The sequence below is a fragment of the Cebidichthys violaceus genome, unplaced genomic scaffold (genome assembly GCF_023349555.1).
Source record: "Cebidichthys violaceus isolate CVI_PGR_0920_01 unplaced genomic scaffold, fCebVio1.0.p SCAF_8, whole genome shotgun sequence".
In the NCBI taxonomy this organism is placed as follows: domain Eukaryota; kingdom Metazoa; phylum Chordata; class Actinopteri; order Perciformes; family Stichaeidae; genus Cebidichthys; species Cebidichthys violaceus.
Window position 1 is genome coordinate 12,899,385 of NW_027176964.1, and position 20,182 is coordinate 12,919,566.

The following is a 20,182-nucleotide window of genomic DNA, read 5'->3' on the forward strand; positions in this document are numbered from 1 at the left end:
CAACTTCTCCCACAAGCTGGTCCAAATAAACGCCAATAGAGTCCCAGGAGGAGAATGAGGAGGAGGAGAGTGCAACTCCGCCTGTCTGCTCTACTCACAGGCGGGGGCTCACGCGCGCCCTCTACCGGGCACACGGCGCGCGCACTGCCGCTGCTCTCCTGGAGCTGCTGGACCTCTCAATCCACGCTTAATTCCGGAATCAAGACTCACTCACACATTCCTCCTCCAAGTGTGGAGCAAGCCGGCAAGGAGCAGCCGTGTCGGCGACAGTGTCCTCTCACAGCCCGACAGCACGCCAGGGACAGAGGGACAGGGCCGAAGACACTTTAGATTTGACGCTAAAAAGTAGAGGTAGGATTCAAGTTGCAATAAAGAAAGAAGAGTTGCCAGTTAACCCCGCGGCTGGGGGGGTTAACGCTACGACGGCGCTGTCGACATGGATAAAGTTATCAATTGCTTGTTTGCTGCAATTACCCTGCTGCTGTCGGCACGAGGGGAAGTTTTTAAAGGTAAGGAGGATTACCTGGAAATGTTTACACGTACAGAACATATGCGCAGTCCCTGTTTTACGCTTCAGCCGTGAGACGAAGTGGAGGGGAAAGGCACCGAAAGTCAGTTTGCCCACTATTTTGAGTTTACTCGCAATTTTACTAATACCTGTGCGGTGGAATTTTGCTTTGTTTAATGTTTGTGGTGTTAATTAGCTTTGTCTAACGTGCGTAAATGCGAGCATGTGTGACACCGGGAAAGTAACGCAAGTTACTCACAGGGCGGCATGCTGTCAACAAAATGAGTTTAAAACGTACATTTTGCTCCCATTTGTGTCAGTTTTGCCGCGACAACGCTGCCTTTCACCGGCAGTAGTTATTTCTCACCTTTTGTGCCGCTGTGCGCAACGAGCAGGTGCGCTACGGGCACCGGAGCAGCTCCCCGGCTCCTCAGCTTCCAATGCCACGATTTGCGTGAGCACACGTTGAAGGAGTTTAATGTTTGTGTCTAACTTTATCTTGATAAGTTGCTGTCTAATGTGATTAACCTCAAGGGATCCACGCGCCGAAGTGTCGCCGCGTGTGTGCTGTCGGTTGTATACGGAGAGGCGATTAGCCAAGCGAGACTTAAACCGTCATTGTTTCACCATAAACTCCCGAGTGAACTTAATCCATAATGTCACAGTGACCATGTTGACATTGCTGTCACTTTGTCGTGGAGCTAACCGCCTAAAATATGAATTATATTTGGTGGGCATGTTTTTTTTTCTTCATCCCAGTGTTTTTCATCTTAAGTGCATAAACAATTCCACTTCTATACTTCATATCAAATTCAACGTGTCATACACCGCTACTGTAGTATATACATGACACATCATTTTTATATCTTTTATTTCCCTTTTTTCACTAAGTGCCCTGAAAGAATGGGTGGTTAATGTAATGCACTTTGTATCTTGTAGCTATTTTAATTAAATTAACTGGTTTAAAAGTAAATATTTGAATAGAACTTGCATGCACTCTGAGAATGCATGCTTTTGGTTGTCTCTGAAAAGTGTTTGCTTTGCCTCATTTCTTTTTGAGTTTCATTGTCTGACTGTTGATGCAGGCCTCCCCCATAAACTGTAGTTACAAACACAACACTCCTACTCAAATTAGTGTCATTCGTACAAGGGCAACTTCATTTGCTGCATGTCTATTCAAAGCTTTTGTGGAGAAAGTCCATTGGTATTATACAGTTATATGACTTATTGGAACTGCTGAAATAAAAGAACAGACTTTTAGTTTCAGTGTAATGGCTGTAGATTGCAGGGGGACTCAATATTCAGAGTCTAATTTAGCCCCTTAAGGGTTAATTCTGTTATCTCCACTAAGGCATTATCTATGTGGAAAATGGTGCATTAGCCTATATTAATGCCAATCAATATAGAGACAATGAATGTCCAGTCTGAGGGTGATCCATACTGCCAATACAATTAGAGTTGCATTTGGAAACTTGATAAAAAATGTGGCCCCATGCATGTCTGAGTGAGTTTTATTTTCTATCCTGCTTAGACTCCGAGGAAGCGATGTGTGTGTGTGTGTGTGTGTGTGTGTGTGTGTGTGTGTGTGTGTGTGTGTGTGTGTGTGTGTGTGTGTGTGTGTGCGCGTGTGCGTGTGCGTGCGGTGAAGTTGTTCTGTGAAGTGTGGCTTCAGTTATGGCTGCTGCCGTGGGATTCAACAGATAACTGATGCATTTTTCGCAGAGCCTGCTGGGGGCAGCATGGCACACATATAATATGATACCCATATGATGAAGTGAAGCTGCTCTGAGCGGAGGACCACGAGTCAGAAGCATAGATCAGAATTCAGATGCTCTTTGGAAAGTATTGGTGTCAAAATTTCCCTTTGCTCACAAGTCTGATTAAACAAAACGCATAAGCTGTTATGCTTGGAAAAATTTCCATTTTTGTTTGGTTTTTTGTGTCTCCACTTTCTTCAAGCTGCTCCTATTCCTATCTGTGATCTTTTCACAAAGGGCAGATAGAAGAGAGACCTACAGAAGATGCATTAAACAGTTTTTATCATAAATTAGATGTTTTTATCAAGTAGTATGATCGCCGGGGGTCAATTTTAGTGATTGAGAATTGTCTTACCCTGCAGCCCCAAAGTATTCCCAGTCCATTTTTGTGTGAGGTTCATCAGTCTTTCTCGCCGGCAGCCTCAGGACCGGGAGATTTATTGGAGTGGGCTGCACTGTAGGGCTCCCAATGGGGCCGAAACCATCGATAAATGTGCTCCTAATTGCATGAGTGTGTGTGTAAATATGTAAACCAGGAGAAAATCAATTGGACGTGTGTTGCTCTCTCTGGCGAGGTGACAGATTAGCAACACGCGGATGGAAGGGCTAAATGTGAGCCTGTGCATGCGGCTCGAGACATTTGTTATGGAGAGTATGTGATGACGGCTCACGTGATAATTAGATCACGGAGGTAACCAGACCAGTCTACTTCAGTGCACGGTATCGGCCTCCTCAATTCGATCACAGAGAAACAGTCCTTTAGAGGTCTTTTAATTTCCGCAGTAAAAAACCTCTCCATGATCAGCATCACTCTGCATCAGTTTCATCGCCTTCCTTCGCGAGCTTGTTTATGCACCTGCATGTCTGCTCCCAGTGGCGCGGTAGAGATGAACTGCTCTTTTTTTTTTTTTCTTCTCCCCTCCCTGTTGCATTCACAATGCCCACTGGATGCTCTAGGTTCAGAGGGAAAGCAACACAAAAAAAAAAAAGCAGCAACACTATAAATCACTTGTTGTGTATTGCCAGTGCTTCTGTTTTCTACATTATGAGGACAGTTTTTTTTTTCTAGAAGGTCTGGCCTTTGATATCTATACTCTGTCTTTTGCCCGAGCACATTAAATTCCAGGGAGCTGTGCGCTTTGTTATGTTTACCACCTTTTCCAGCAGCCATAAAACCTGCCTTGTTTTCTGATAGGGGTGAGCCGTGTGTTGAGAATAATGCCCACGCTTGGAGTGTAGAGCTGCAGTTTGTCATTGCGGAGTGACTGCTGCTGATAGCGTCCTGGTTGACCGATCCTGATTGCCATCCAAGCGGTGACTAAGGAGTAAAACAATACATTGGCTGCTTGGGAAGATAAACGGCACTTCATTTGAAGTCTGGCAATAATTTAGATAGTTTTTCACTCATGAAATGTTTCTTTTTTCCTCCTTCCTCTTCTCCCAGCTGACTCAGATTTAATAGAGACTTTTCCGAAAGGTGTCCTGAAGGGTGGCAGTTTCCTTTGTGTGAGCCAGTGGAGAATGAAATTAAATATGCATGTGATTTTGTTTTAATTTATTTATTTTTTTTCTCGATGGCTTCAACCAATGTTGGAGGAGGAGAAAAAAAAAAAGCTCCATGGTGATTGATGATAGTACAAAGCAGAAAGTGAGGTGTCTACATTCTTCTGTAACTTTGCTTTTCAGACACTTTTATTATGATGATAATGAATGCGGTGGAAACACATGGATTTACTGAAGCTGTTCAAACACTGCGGGTACATGTGTGAGTTCCTCAAAAAGGGTCTGCTGAGTTTGTCAGCAGGGCTGTCTTAAGACTGATCACAGCAGGTAGACGGAGGGGGGGGGGGGGGGGGGGGGGGGTTTGTTACTTTAAAAACGAAACTTTAGGAACTTGCACACATTGGAGTGTAGACCATTCGTTTGAAGTGACTAGACTGACAGGAGTATGATCCATACTTCATGGGTAGAGAGGTCTAGTGAAAAATATGATCACTGCAGTCTTGGTACAGGACTTCAGTACCATATTTTACATTGTATGGCCTGTCAATATCTGTGCGTCTTAGTTTTACACTCGATAACAAAAGCCCGATAAATACACCCGGCACTAAAGCAAAACAGCTGTCAGTGATGTAAGTAGCATTGGTCCATTTGTTTTTTTTGGTGCTAAACATTTCTTTTATACAATATGATATCACATCAACATATTTCCAGACCATCCACATTGCAAAGTGAAATATAAAATAATCTGCTATCAGAAGCACTTGTAAGAAACTGGTGTCCTTCAAAACGATCAAGAATTTATATAGACCTCTTCCCTATAAGAGGAAGAGGTCTAATGATTTGCTATCCTCATTAGACTTATTATAGCAGAATAAGAAAACATGTTGCATTCTTAGCGAAGGGCACACAGCTTGACGCATTATTCAGCTTTGTCTCAATGGGAAGAAGTCAGCATCTGTTCTCTGGAAGTTGCCACGAGGCATTCGTGGAAATGTAGGAAATCAGTAACTGAAGTAGGAGATAAGGGAGGTTGAGGAAAAGTCGAAAAAAGTAAACCGCATTTCATCACAAAATAACTTCAGAGACACCGCTAACGTCACAAATTGATGATGCATAGCGATGCAAGAGCAACCAAAGGTGGACTTTTCTATTAATTTAGGCAGCAGGTAACAGAACTAATGCAGAGATTAAATCAGGAATCTGTCCTCTTCAAACTTGTATTATAGACACAGTTTGTAACACTTTTTAAATGGTACATGAGCCGGTACACAACTCTATTCACATGGGAGACATTCATTCATAGTTTGTGTTTACAGTCGAGGGTCAGTATGATTTCCTGATACATTTTTTATTTTTTTTTATTTACGTCACATTGTGACAGTTTTTTTACTTCATAAATGGTCTTTAACTTCTGTGAAGAACAAACTAGAAGTGAATAAAATTGGTATTACGGGTTGGCTTAAGAAGGTAACGGAAAGTGCAGTCTATTTGCACAGTGGCTCATTTTTGTACCCAAGCACATGGGATTTCAAATTTACTATGAGTTTGTCCTGACGCTCAGCTTTAATGTGGAGGTGCTAACACCTTCATCAGATGAGCGCTGCACAGAGTGCAGCCCTTTTTAGACCACTTTTCAGGGCACAGAAAGCAATTGGCTAGTAATGAGCTAATCCGATGCTCAGCTGCAGCACATTAAACAGCATGTAAACTTGCCTGCAAATGCCACTTTCTTCCGGTTAGATTGTTTAATTCGGAGACCACTACCAACACGCTGTCTGCCTTGATATTCGGTGTTGAATCCTCTCCGAGCAATGACCCCCCCCAAGCATCAGCTGACACTCTGGTCTCCAGCGAGTCAAACACGTGATCATTTAGACACAGTCAGATGACTGACCTGGTCTGTAAACAGCATTACACTGTTGACCATGAAAAGCTCTTTGGGGGCTTTCACTCTATCTTTTGAGATCATTGTCCACTTTGAAATAAAACGATGACTTTTGCGGTTAAAGCCAAAGTACAGAGTCAGCACAACAACAAACATGGGACTGCCCAAAAACACCCAAATACTGCACTGTAAGTATGGGACTTGGGCTAAGTGCTGGCCTATCACAGGCCCTTCAAATCTGCGAACACAAAGTCTTACCAATATGGTTCATCATCTTCATATCCCTTGAGTGCCACTCCACTTTCAATCATTAGCTGTTGATTTGCAAGTGATTTTATTTACATTCTTGAGAGGCAGTAATAGTTTGAAGTTGGTTCTCGAGGCGGCTGATGTGGCTCTGTTATCCGGGAGCTCTGCAATGGAATGATAATTGGCCTTGAGATGTGACTGTGTGAAGGATGCTGGACAAACAGAGATGCTCTAATTATACACAGCTCCTTCTTCAAATGAAGAGGATAAAAGCTAATGAATCACACACAGGCCAGCGCAGGGGCTGCCTAATGAAGAGAGGGTGAGAGACAGAGAGAGGAGTGTTTGTAAGAGAGAGGAAGTGTTTGTGTGTGTGTGTGTGTGTGTGTGTGTGTGTGTGTGTGTGTGTGTGTGTGTGTGTGAGTAAGGCATGCTCGAACAATTCTGTGATCTCATCACCATGTCTTAAAAAAAAAAAAAAAAAACAGAAAACAACCCTCGGTAGAAAAACAACAACTTACTATGCAGCAGATCATGTTTACCGAAGTCTGCATTCGTTGTAGGTGGCTCAGAGAGTCAAGGCACCCAGGAAAATCTCACTAATTAATGCTCCAAGGGTCTCAATTGTTATTAATGGTGACGAGGAGGAGGAGGGAGCGAGGAAGGAGTAGGAGAAGCAGTTTGAATCAGTTTAAATCATTACAGCGTCTGCTCTATTGATAGTTAGGCCTCATGTCTGCGTCCCATGGTGGATGGCAGCTCACTTTTATTCAAAATTTGAAAAACATTTTTTTTGCTCCTGCTATCCTTAGAATTGAATCTATATCAGAGACCACTGACTGGCAGTTGCACCGATGGTTTTACACTTGGATTGAATTGACCCCGACCCCGGCACGTACCTCACTTATCTTCAAAAGCTGCTGTTCAATCAGCTAGTTTCTATTCAGCATTGTCGCCAATAGCCAAGGGGTTAGCATGTGGACTGAAATTGATTCTGATAGAGCACACTTTGATATTTGGTTCAGGTGAGCGTATAGCCTTAACCTGGAGCATGAAGCTTTAATTTCAAGTCCTGTCAAATAAAACTCCTGCCACCGCTTTGACGCTGGAGTCACGTAGCTAAAAGGTGCAAAGTTTCTTGCGTAATTTCATGAATAACTCAAGTTGCCTCCTTCACGGGACAAGTGCACTTTGCTAACTTGGAGGAGACTCTGTTTCGTGCCAAAAAGCTGTCCGCATAGGCGGCTGCTCCTCACACAACTGGCGGTGTAGTGTAGCTGGTTGCAGTGAGAGGAGGTGGTGGGGGCTGCTACTGCTGTTTCACCTTGTCTCCTGTTATTTATTAGGCTTCTGTCAAGGCTCAGGCACCAGGCAGGTGTACATCCCTTCTCCTCCTCTCCCAATCCGGGCCTTACGAGTATAACCAGGGGCAAAATTCTCCATTACTGTCAGAGTGAATCTGTAGCCGTCACATTAGCGCACGTCATGCAGTCATTAATGCATTAGGCCTTGTTTGAGTGCCAGTTATTTGCATTGGCTTTTACACTGTCTATTTGCCCTTGTGCTAAAAGCTGCCTTGGCTGAACCTATTGACCATTTAACTGTTCAATAATGAAGCGATCCCTGAGGATGAATCAGGCCTCGCTGGTCCCGTTGAATAATGGTTATGAGGACGAGAAGAAAACAACATTAACTATCATATACATTTTCACGGCCTTTTGAGAGGGAGGCAGAGTGTGGCAACATTTTATCTATCTACTGTGTGTTTTCACTGAAGCCATATCCCTCTTGCATATGATCTCACCGCTAACAACCGAGTACGCCATTATCCACCCCTGTCCTCCACTCCTTCCTCCCAAAGCAGAATGTACCTGATTATGCTCTCATCGGTCACACTCTGGCGCCTATTTGGAGGCTGTTATCTGTTTGCGGTGGAGACTCCTCGGGGAAGCATACGGCCGATAAGAGACTGTTGTTCTGTAAACAGCCCTCTGACCTCCTCAGGCTGGGCTCGGCTCCATTTCAAATGGGTCTCTTTTGTATTGGCCCTAAGCTCAAACCGCCGCGTGACTGATTCCCCAGGGGGGAGGCTTAATGGCATTACTGTACGCTCCACACTGTGCGGGCTGGTCACTCCGGAGCTGTTGGAGCCAGCGGGGGGGTTGTGTGCATGCCTTCAGAAACGGAAGGAAAGAGGGAGAATAAGACGGTGGGAACGATGTTGCAGACAAGACGCGCTGTTGTCTCTTGCTGAACATTTGGGAAAACGAGGAGGATAATGTGAACGACCCTTTTATGCCCATTATCTGGAGGTAGCTTGTGGGAGCGGAATTAGTTGATGATAGAGTGGTGTTTTCCTTTAATGTCAATCACCATTTTAGTTTCTAACCGTGTGGCAAACTTCTTATCACAACATGAATTACATTCTCACTTGTGCTTGTCCCTGTCTGTTTACTCACTGGAATCTGACATGAGACGAGTGCATTAGTCTTCTGGGGACAACTTGGCTAACTGCTGGACCTTCAACTATCAAAGGCTGTCAGTCGGCTCCACCGATGTCAGCTCAGTTTTTAACATGCTCCTTGTTTAATTTGCCAGCGTGTCTGAGCAAACAATGCATTGGAAATCAGTAGCCATGAGCTGTAGTGCAGTGATCTGTTGTGCAAAATCACTTTGGTGTTAAACACTGCTTCATCGAAACAACTATTGAGACACACAGCTGCAGGGGCCCGTATTAAAGACAGAGCAAACACAAAACAATAACTAGAAAAGATGAAGCTTGGCTCGAAGCTCGACTCCCACCCTGTAATCAGAGTTTGTCACGCTAAAGAAATTATAGGGCACAGGAGTCATTAGAAGTGCGGGTGCATCGCCGCGTTGCAAACGGAAACAAAGTTGAAAACGCATGTTTTTGGAATAATGCACATCCGAGTAAACAAACCGGTGAAAATCCGACAAGTTGATTATAATGATAGTTCGCTGCCGGCCGGGAGGATAAATTCAGTTGGATGTGATGTCTCAGAGACTTATTGGTATCAGGGCAAAGGAGTAATTAACGTGGAAAGCCTCTAGCATTAGTTGGTTTTTCAGCAACGTTATCATCAGCCCTGCCGCAGTGTCGCTTACTGCATCACGACAAATAGCACTCCATTAAAACCAGTTACAATGTAATTTTCTTGTTTTTTATATTTCTGAGAAACTATTAAAGTGAATTCTTACTTTGTTTGAGTTCTACTTTTATAGCAGTTTGTCCAGTTGTGTTTCTGCACTCTGTAGCCTCAAGAACTACAACTGAAATGCTCTGAACACCGTGTGAGTATTTTTCTGTAATGTGTGTGTGAATATCATTACCCACTGCTGAAGCGATGGTTTGACTATAATGCAAACATATCTTTTCCCTGTCCTACTAAGTCTTTGAGCAAGTCCCAGGGCTAACGGAGAATTTCCCTATTGCCGTTCCCAGATCTCTAAATGGGGCATTATTCATAATAGGATCCCAGCTGAAGGTAGGCATTAGAGACATTCATGAAATGAGGCAGGGACAAGAAAAAATTGTATTCACACCAGAATCATGTATTTTTTTCAGGTTTGCTGTTTTGTCACCACATAGGTTTGTTTAACCGAATGTCTATTTTGTCTATTTTGCTTGTAGTTGTGTTGCCTGCTGTTTTTATTCCTTCAAATTGTCAAAGTGGTTAGAATTAGACAACTACATGTTAGTTAGCATGATGCTAGCTAACATAAAACAAAAGGAAAAAAAAGTAAGACAAACAATGGAGTCTTCAACTACTAAACCTACCTATTTCTTTGTGCAACATTACTTACATTTCTATTGCTTGTCATGGCATTTGTCACTGTACTTCTACTTCAATTTACCATTTTATTCCTACAAGTTGACCCTTTGCTAAGCCCCGCCCCCTGCTGCATCAAGCTGTCAGAGTTACCATGGAGCCCACACTGTCACTAACTGCACTCCCTGGATAAATGTAATCTAAACACACAAAAAACGATTTTATAGAGAAGCAGAAAGAAGGGTAACGTTTTAGAAACTTATAGCTCCTTCCAACTTCTCCGGGTAACGAGTATCCATGTTACATAACGTTGAACTGTGACTAACTCGAAATCTACAAAACCAGCCTGAAAATAAAGAAAATCTGAAACAATAGCATGAGAATCTATGAAGCAGAGTCGAGAGTTGTCGGATCCTTGATCAGAGCTGGACAATGCTACGCTTTGATTGGCCAGTTTTATGGTAAAATTGACGTGTAAGGTCTTGATGTTTTGTGTCAGATTTTCTCATTCTCTGCACAGTAAAACAAATTGACCTTTTAACAGCAATTAAATAATCCATAATGATCACTTAGGCGTATAATACAAGTAATTTAGCAAATTGCTTGTGTTTTTTTTGACAGCAGACACTTTTGTATAACATACTGAGTATGTACTACCCTCTATTCTGCAACACGTTTGTAGCCAAAAAGAATCATTTCAGTGCCAGATTTTATATTCATCCTACTCATGTCCATGTCAGCCTCCTGACTTAAATTAAATGATTTATTAATTAAATAATTTCATGTCTTCAGTCAAGAATGTCACAGTACTGAAGGTATATTTCTTTTTAATAAGCCATGTAGTACTTCACTCAACTTGAGACTGACATCAGTGACATTGATGCATATAGCTTCTTTTGAGCAAACCGTAGGGAAAACCTTCTTGAGCATATGAACATGAGCAGAATTACGTGTTAATATCTGTGAATTTATGATACACCTATGCCCCCCTTGGACAGGCCAGTGTTGCTCCGCGGCCTTATTTGGTCCCTGGGAAGTCGCGGCAGCATCAAACAGTGTTGATCAGGATTGCCGTGGCCTGGTGAGGCAGAGGCACACGGGCTGGGTTCAGAGGATGAATAATTCACTCACATGAGCCCAGACTTCTCGCCGTGATACTAATATTCAACAGCACCTGTGCGTCTGAAAATCTCTCCCCTTCAACCCACCAGGTTACTTTCCCTGGGGTAAACCTCACCCCGGCATCACCCCAGCTGTGCTTTCTCTCCAAACTGTCAGAATAGCAGTGCCGTGGCTAGAATGCTGTGCTGGGATGAGAGAAATGTACAGAGGAAACGGCCCAGGGTACAGTAGGCTGTAGTTTGACAGGATTCGCAAATATTAAGAAAAGTGTGAGGATAATTAGGGCTGGGCATCGAACCTTTTTCGCACCGACGTGTGAATGGCACCAAGATTTGAAAACAATCGGGTACCGAGCTTGTGTCGAATTTTGTAAAACGTTTTGCGAGATGAGAAAACAATCTCACCACAATGGGATTCTCAGCTGATCGCCATAGTGAAGCCGCGCGACACTGCCTCGACATCTTCAACGCAACACTTTATTGGCAACCAAACGTCTGCAACTCATCAATTGTAAGGCAAAGTTTTGCAGGCGTTGAGTGAATACAAAAATGCAGTTGCCATTGATGGTAGCTCGGCTAGTTCGAAACGGCGGGTTTGCGCAGAACATCGCGCTAGTGACGGATCTCTCTGATCAATCAGTGGTCTGCAGTGTTCAAACTCCACCTTCTAGTATCGCCTCAGCTCGCTTGGAACCTCGACAGGGGTGCTATAAAAATAAAAAAAGTCATTGATTTGTGCATAACAAGGGCAGAGCTGCCACGACTTTGGTTTGAGATCGACGCTGAATTTTCTTCCTGTTTATTTCCCCTCTTCCTATCATTCTACATTTCATCATTCAGCCTTCATTTCTATAATTATCTGAACAAAAGACGCTCAAGCGTTGACAGATCAGCTGCGTCTGTGCGAGTGTGTAGGCGTTTGTGCACATAAACACGTAGCCTGTGTTTATAGTGTGTGTGTGTGTGTGTGTGTGTGTGTGTGTGTGTGTGTGTGTGTGTGTGTGTCTCTTGACGGTCCACAAGTGTGCACTTCGATGTGTGTTGTCGCACATAGCCAGTGTTGGCGTCTTTTGTCTGTGTGCTGTGGTTTTCCTCCTCCCTCCTCCCTCCCTGTGTGTCAGATAGCGGACCTGTCTCAGGCTTATTATCAGGGATGTGACAGAAGGCGGCAGGCAGCAGTGGCGATGCCTTAATGAAATCTGGGCCCTGGCTAATTGGTGACACCTTAGCGTGAGGGAATGAGAGAGGCAGTAACCAGACTGGCAAGACGAAAGGAGAAGACAGCGGGTCCGACCCTCGCACCACTAAATTAAGCCCGTCATGTTCATTTGTAGTACACACAGAAGGAGGGAACACCTACACTCTTCTTATCAAAATCCTGCAAATGCAAAACTCCCCGCTGGTCGACCGATGATAGCCCCCGGTAACCACAGTTTTCCTTTTCCATCTTCTCCTTTTCATTAACCCTTGGCAAGTCTGTCTCTTTTGCTCTTACTTTCAAAGAGCTAGATTTGGCGAGGATGAACCTTGCCCTCTTTTATTCTTGCCACTTGTTTTTTTTTATCATGGCTGAACATAAGGAACATAAGTGAGTTGTGCTTTTAACAAAAGCCAAAAGGCTTTAAAGAGAGACTACTTTTGGATGAAAAAAGTAGTCTCCCTTCCTTTTATGAATACAAATTTTACAAACAATATACACCCTTACTCAATTTAATACACTCAGGGGTTTTACCACTACAGCCATATTTAGTTTTGTATGACCAATAGTGTATAGTGGCTAATGCTAGTTAAAGGTTCTGTATATGATTTTCACCTCAATTCAATGGAGATGGATGGATTTTAGAAAAATGACTGCCAAAGAAATTAAACTGAATCTGTGGAAATGGTGTTCTGCCAATCTATCAAGAGCTACATGAATGCTGCAGAAATTGTATGTAGATATCAGAGATAACAAAAACCCGATAAATATCTGCACACTGTGACACCACTATGGGTTAGTGCAGGGGTCAGCGACCTTTACTATCCAAAGAGCCATTTTTCCCTATTTTCCACCAAATCAATTTTGTCTGGAGCCGCAAAAGCTATTTGATATTACAGCTTATAAAGCTTTAAATATAGTTATATTATATATACACAAATTATAGTTAGTTGTATTTATGAAAATAGACAAAAAAGACAATTCTTGACATTTTATTGCTATTTTACCTGTTACAACAATATCAAACTTATGAAGAGGAGAGTTTGCTGCAGCAGTTGAGAAATCGCTCTTACTTTTTGTTCTGGAAGTGTCTTTCTACATGACATTTTTTGCACATATCGAGCATACAGGTATGCCGGCATCATTTTTGGTGAACGCAAATGAATACGTCCACGCAGAATTAAACTCCTCGATGACTTTTCTTTTTTTTGATTTATCCATTGATAGTTTACTGAGGGCGGGGGTCTGGTCCAATCTACTTCCTGTTTACACCGGCCCCACCCGCATGCCCAGTGTACGTGAATAGTCACGTGATATTTGTTTTCAGGCGTTGTAGTCTGGACGGAGATCGTCTCGAAAAAAACGATGCTGAAACGCCGCGTGGACGGAGGTCGTTTTTGTTTGTTAAAACTTTTGTTTTATTAGTGTGGATGTAGACTCAGGGAGCCGCAACAGAGGGGCTGAAGAGCCGCAACAGAGGGGCTGAAGAGCCGCAACAGAGGGGCTGAAGAGCCGCGTGCGGCTCCGGAGCCGTGGGTTGCCGACCCCTGGGTTAGTGAGTTGGTATGAGTCCTTTGTAATTTGGGTTAACCAACCCTTTGAGCTTGGACTGGATGGCAATGCCCGAGGTTGTCGGTAGTTCTTCCTGCTTTGCCCTGGGCTGGCTGCCTCAACCTCCGGCCTCAAAGCCAGTTTGGCTTCCTCGTGTCCAGCAGAGCTTGAGGGCTTCTTCTTCTGGGGTGTCAGAGCTGACCTTTTTCTGTTGGTTGGGGGGGGGGGGAATAACGTACAGCCGGCCTCTATCTGTCATGCCCCCAGCTGTGTTTATGCTTTAGAAAGGACCACAGGGGGCTACTCCAATGTTATGTTTGAGTAATAGCAAATGAGGTACAGTACGAGTATGAGCTCTCACACTGATACTGATGGCCCCTACTCGCCCCATTTATTTCTAGCACCAATCATTATCTGTCATTGAAATTTAGAATTATGCAAGCCATTTAAAAGTCCATTATGAAAAATGACTCACTCTAACATATAGCCAGCATTTCATTAAGTTAAAGAACTGTGTGAAGAAGCGATTGGTTTGCAGCTCAAGAAAGATTAATCCAGAGACTAAAAGGTGTTAAAATCCCTGTCTATCCTGTATCTTCACTGGTTCACATCTGAGGCTAAGCTCGTGTGTCCCATAAGATCGTGATGAAAGAGCCGGGTGCTTTGACCATGTTGTTTTAGACCCGTACATGTAATGACCTGATCAAACATCCTCTGTGCTCATGGGCTGACAAACACCAAAACAAATCAGATTTCCTTCTACTTCACTTCTCTCCGTCTGTGACAGATCTAGCCCCAGTCTGTGATCTGGCTGTCCTCGAATGCATGGGGAGATCAAAGAAGGCAAAAATCATTTACATAAAAGATTATGTATGAGTTGTAATTAGCGCCTTCTTCGGCAGTGACAACAGAAAAGTCTGCGATTTTGGCTCTAAGATGAAACGAAGGTGGGGTGAGATTTATAATAACCAGGTCTGAGCTTTAGTGCCACATTTTTAATTGAAGAAATCCCCCAGAGATTGTCCAGTTTTTCCAGGAGCACCCGACCAAAAAAAAAGACAGATTAGGATTAGTCTTATTAATTTTTGTAAATGCATTCAGGCACATTCATTTTCTCCAAGATAATTACGCGTTTTACTTTGACGGCTCCTGATTTCATATGCCCAAGTGTGCTGCTGCAACTCCTGCAGTGCATATATCGTGAACACACTCAATTTAACTACTTCCTGTTAGAATTAGGTTATTTCCTCCTCCAAATTCTATTCCAAATCATGTGTAGTTGTCATATTACATCAAGGTACTACATTATGATTTGGAGTGAGTGATGCAAGATTATTGCTGTGGGCAAAAAATTGATTTTTGCTTCACTCACACTGGTACAGTGGGTACCATATTTATGGCATGTGGAGAATTTGTCAGAAGATGTCAATTGGCAAAGCTGCAAGAGAAATCTTTTTTAATGTGTCGGTGCTACAGCATGTCATTAGAGGCAATTTCGCTGCCACAAAGAGGGTCAGCAGAGGGGGTCACATTGTTTTGTGTGCTCATTGGACTATTATCTAGAATTGTGGACGAAGACAATTTTTGAAATTTCATTCTAATCGTCGTAAGTAGCTTGGCGAGGTGGAAGTTCATCTTGCACACTTGTAAAAGGGTACTATTTTCAGAAAATGAAATAGGACGCCCTCGGATGTGCGCACCTTATCTCGCACTAATACACCAGCACACACACTACGGAGCAGAGACGGTGGCGAGGAATAGAGGCTTATCCTCCTGTGGGAGGAGCTGACATTTACTCTAAAAAAATTCACCCTTGGTTTCTGCCTCTGGATTTAAGATATCAGTCTTATCTAGATTCCATCACAATGTTTCATTACCGTTTCACCCTACCAGTGTGTGACTTTCTGTCATGACTTGTAAGATTTGCCCTCCGAGAGGGAAAATTGAGTTGTCCGAATAGTTTGGTCTTGCACCGCTGATGTTTCCTAAAATGTGCGCAATATGCAATCATCGGGAAGATGTGCATTGGCATTTGAGATGTGTGCATGAGGCCTGCATCAAGGCCTCTCTTGCGATGGAGTTGGACTGGATGCCAGACAATCCGCTGGCTGCAGTGGTGCAACATTCCAAACCCTGCGCTTAATTAATGTTTCGCCCGACTTGCTCCAATTCTGTCAATCCCTAATTCCAGGAGGGATATTATCCTTTGCCCGTTAATACGTTTTTAAACATCTTTTTCAATTTACTTGGGAATATGCAGAGATTTGCTTAAACACATTTAATATATCTACACTATCACTCTCATAGGAGAGAGTCAACAGCAGCTGTCTTCTGGGCATGATTTTCCAGGAAAAAGTTCTTAGCTGTGAAGTCTTGTCCTTCCTCGTCTGTGTTCTTGAATCAAAAATACTCCTTGGATGAAAGTGGTCTCCGAATCACAGGGTATAGTTACAACTCTATAACAGATTGATAAGGGTCAGACAGGACATTTGTTGCAAGACAGAGCCAATCACCTGACCAAGCCCTGGGTTGTCTAATTTGTTGAAATGAATGTCAATGTAAAACGGCTCCCACTTTTAAGTACCAGAGACGGGCTGAATTCCACCTCGGTAGGCATGCATGACGTTGATGCCCCCTAATATCTGCCAGCACACACTCTGATACTCGGTATAATGAGGAAAACACTTGAAATACAAACATGCATGCTCTATTAGACAGATCACATTTTGTTGTTGTGAGGTCTGGAACAAACGAGTGAATTTTGGTGCCAACAAAACAATGGCAAATTGACTGAGATCTCCTAAATGATACCAGGCGTGGCAAACAGGCTGCAATAAGCCTTTTTTTTTGTACTCACTGCATTCTGAACTCACTGCGGGAGAGAACTGTACAGTAATAATGTCGGTGGTCTTTTAACCTCTAAAAACCAGTGGGATTGGTTTTGTGATTTTCAGAATCGGTCACTTTAACCAGTTGAAGGAAAGTTGAATTTACTGCATTAAAACTTCAGAGGTACAAACAGAGCTTGTAAAATGTGACAAACTGAGAATTGCACCATTCACTTCGATTTCGCATCGATTTGGTGATTGCAGGTCAAGTTAATGTATTTCTATATTTGAAAATCACAACTTTGTTGACGACAACCTCTATTCTTAGACGCTTAGATACGGGAAATCTTGTCTGGAAAGGCGGTTAGGTCAAAATTAGGTTGAAAAGTGTAAAGCTTTTTTAGAATACAAGGCTCTTTAAAACACATTCAAATGTCTATATTTCAGTGTGAAACGGGTTCCAACTACATTTGGAAAAACAAGCATTGGACTTTTACATTTCAACCTAAATTTGCTCATTTATAAGCTCCACTTCTTGATGTATTTGGACCTCAAATCGTTCTTATTGTGAAGCTCCTAGCTCCTGTGATACCAACATGGCAGAGGCAACCAGCTGTGGCCCACCCCTGTTCCCTGCATGTTCTCCTCACGCTAATGTTGCCATAGCCTGAGGACATGGCGCGGGCCTCCGGAGGCAAGGTATCTCCGGCCCAGAGACAGATCTGCGGAGACAGGGAACACTTGGGAAGACGGATACCTCAGCCAGGCGCCTGCTGCCATTTAACAGTCTCACCCTGCTCTGAACTGACATTTCTGTTTTACCATATATCGTCCGACTCGTCGCCCCTTGCTCTGCTGCTGTCGCCGTAAACTTGTGTACAGAAAAAAAAAAAAAAAAACACGGCACAGCTTATTCCCAAGCACAAACGGAAACCTGTGGCCTCACAGTATATATGCCTTTGAGTTGCCCTTCTTCTGCAGTCAGCCAGACTTCGGATCCTGCGGAAAGTGCGATGCAGCCCTGCTCCCAAAGGGAGAGCCGTGAGCCTGATGAGCTCCCCGTGGCCAGGCCAGGTGCTTCTTTCGGAGTCACGGGTGCGGCGCAGATCTGCCGTACCACGGGAGGGAGGATTGACACGATAACGTAGCCTGCCGGCTCCCAGCGCCACCCGGCAGCGCGGCCACACAGCTTAATCCTCTCTCCACGAGGGCAGAGCCGAAACACTCGTTCCCCTCCTCGCTCAATCCTCTGTCAAAACAAGGGGGTTTTGTCAGCCACGAGGGGTGTTGCAACCCTCTCGGTCCCTGCCAACGGAAGCGCTATTACTGCCTGCCAATGCCCCGGGAAAAAAAAAGAATACCCAATATGCATATTATTCTAATACCAGCAGTCAGTGCCTTGAATTACTCGCCATGATAGCATAATGAATGCGGTGCCTTGTAGGTTCCTACATAAAGCTGTTTTGCCACTTGGATGAATAATTCATGCTGGCCCAGAGGCAATGAATCAACCAGGCAAGAACTAAGAAAATTAGCCACCAATTAGTGTTTATTTATGGGGATAGTGTGTTTTTCTCTCAATTCTAGTGCCAAAAAATATATATATATGCAAAGTGAAGTTTTGGCGACCCCTCTGACTTTGGGAATTCAAATGAGCAGAAGGGAGGAGAGGGAAAGAGGGCTTGACTGTTGGATGAATCAGATGACCCCCATGCCGCCCCCCCCCTTCTCAGCCGGGTTATTGGACTCAGTGACTCCTGTCTCATCCGGCCTCCAGACATACAGTATCAGAGTCAGCCTCTCAAAGCAGATTGATTGAATCTCTCAGCAGATGATACGTAAGGAACTTTGTTGACTGAAGGGATGTGATGTGAGGTTTTAATGCTGCCACATGTGAGCTAAACCTCTCTCTCTCTCTCTCTCTCTCTCTCTCTCTCTCTCTCTCTCTCTCCTTGGAGCGTGCAGCCCCCACCTCCACCATCTTCTCCAACCCCCCCCCCCCCCCGGCTGTTCCTAGCCCAGCGCTCTGGCATTCTGCCCAGATACATTGGTAGTCGTTAGTTGTCACTGGAACGATGTGACACGTCGCTCTGATTCGCAGGGCCTGTTGTTGAAAGTGATCGTTGCTGCCAAGGAGAGGCCCTCACCACGGATAAATGGACACTGAACAGCATGTGAACAGAGAGATAAAAATGGCAGGGAGAAAATAAACTAGTCTAGCTTGGCGTCTCGACATCGGCATCTTTGGGGCTGCTGAGCTTTGCAGAGAGTGTTTTAAAAAAAAGATTTAGACAAGATTGTACATTTTTTTTGTTTTCTTTGTCACCAATTTTCCATTTTATTTGTCCTTCAAGTTAAACCAATCAAGCTCTGCCTGAAGTCACTGCTTCACTATTTAAATTTGCCAACAGTTGAAAAGTGAAGTTTGTTTCTCAAGGTCAATGAGTGGAGAAGATATCTCCAGTCAATTCAATGAAAGACAAACAGATGAGTGAAGGATGGATTTTTATAAGAATCAGACAAGCTGTCGACAGGAGGATAAAAAAAAAAGACCCTGCCAGATATTCATGAGGATAACTCTCAAGCGTCTGCGCTCTCCTTTTCTTCCTTTGTAAAGCTTTGATTGTGAGGAAATACGCTGCTGTGTATGTCTCGTCCAAAGCGCTTTTCTCGAGCTTCAAATGTGGAGTTTTCAGAGCTGCAATGACTCAGACATTGTGTTGGCCATAAGATAAGAGAGGCCAGGTGACAGACAATGCCTCAGCTTCCTCTGACTTGTGGGATAAGCGCCATTCATGTGAGGCCATTTACTTTGGTTTTTAAACGAATAGGCTGAAAAGAACTGAGACCAATTTTAAGACTCCGAAGCGCAGTTTAGACAAAATGCAGTTAGAAGAAATTGGATTTTTTTTTTTTCACATGTAAAGCATGACCTACCACTTGGTGTCTTGCCTGGTACTCCGCTGAACTTGAAGTTGTTGAACATGGATTGTAAATGTAGCCAGAAATATTGATGCTACTGCCCTTTGAATGCCTTTATTGTCCCTTTGTGCTGCAGTGTTTTTAACAGGTGTGTCAGTATGCTCCACAATACTGTGTAATCTGTCAGAGACCACATTTACATGCAGAGAGCCCTGTTACTTGAGTAATCTGGCTTCGTCACTTGGCAAGAATAAGGTTCAGTTCTAAGAACTAAGAGAAAAGTAGTTGTTGATGACATTGGGTTTTCCCCCCCTCTATATTAGAGACAGTTTTATGGATATGGTAGTTGACAACCAGACATTTTTATCCTTTTTATATTTTTGTTGTCATTATCCAAGCTAGAGGCTTGACTCTATAAATGTTAATATCGGTGTTGGGTTTTTTTCGTTCCAAAAGAAACCGTATGCTATTCCCATTAGCCTCAGTTGTACTTTGTGTTTAGTGCTTAATAACAAAAGATAGAAAAAGTGGTAAACATTGTACCTGCTAAACATCAATATGTTAGGCATGTCCGAAATCCATAGTACATGTTAATTCTATACCGTATGTAGTAATTGTCATAGTATGCTCATTCAGCAGTTGGTAAACAACAACAGTACATGTGACGCTTGATGTTATTCAAACTACAGCTTTAGAAAGCTATTACCAAATAAACATCTCACAGAAGCATCAACATGTTTTTCCTATGATTTAATACATATTTATTGGTTTTACAAGTTTCTTTTGTAGCTCTTTCACTCCCACCTGCAAATTATTTTAGTTTGTTTAGCTGTGCGCTGCTCCTGCATTTCCTTTTTTTGCATTGCATC

At 43.3% G+C, this 20,182-nt stretch overlaps 1 protein-coding gene across 9 annotated transcripts in view; it reads left to right on the plus strand.

Annotated features, from left to right (window-relative positions):
* The first annotated feature begins 211 nt into the window (after positions 1 to 211).
* The window catches only part of LOC137892562 (receptor-type tyrosine-protein phosphatase mu-like), a 148,693-nt gene continuing 128,722 nt past the window's right edge, over positions 212 to 20,182 (plus strand). For all 9 annotated transcript variants that reach the window (XM_068737806.1, XM_068737811.1, XM_068737808.1 and 6 more), the window contains exon 1: positions 212 to 509. In XM_068737806.1, coding sequence (XP_068593907.1) covers positions 437 to 509 — 73 coding nt within the window. In that variant the 5' untranslated portion in view covers positions 212 to 436. The remainder of the gene's footprint in view (positions 510 to 20,182) is intronic.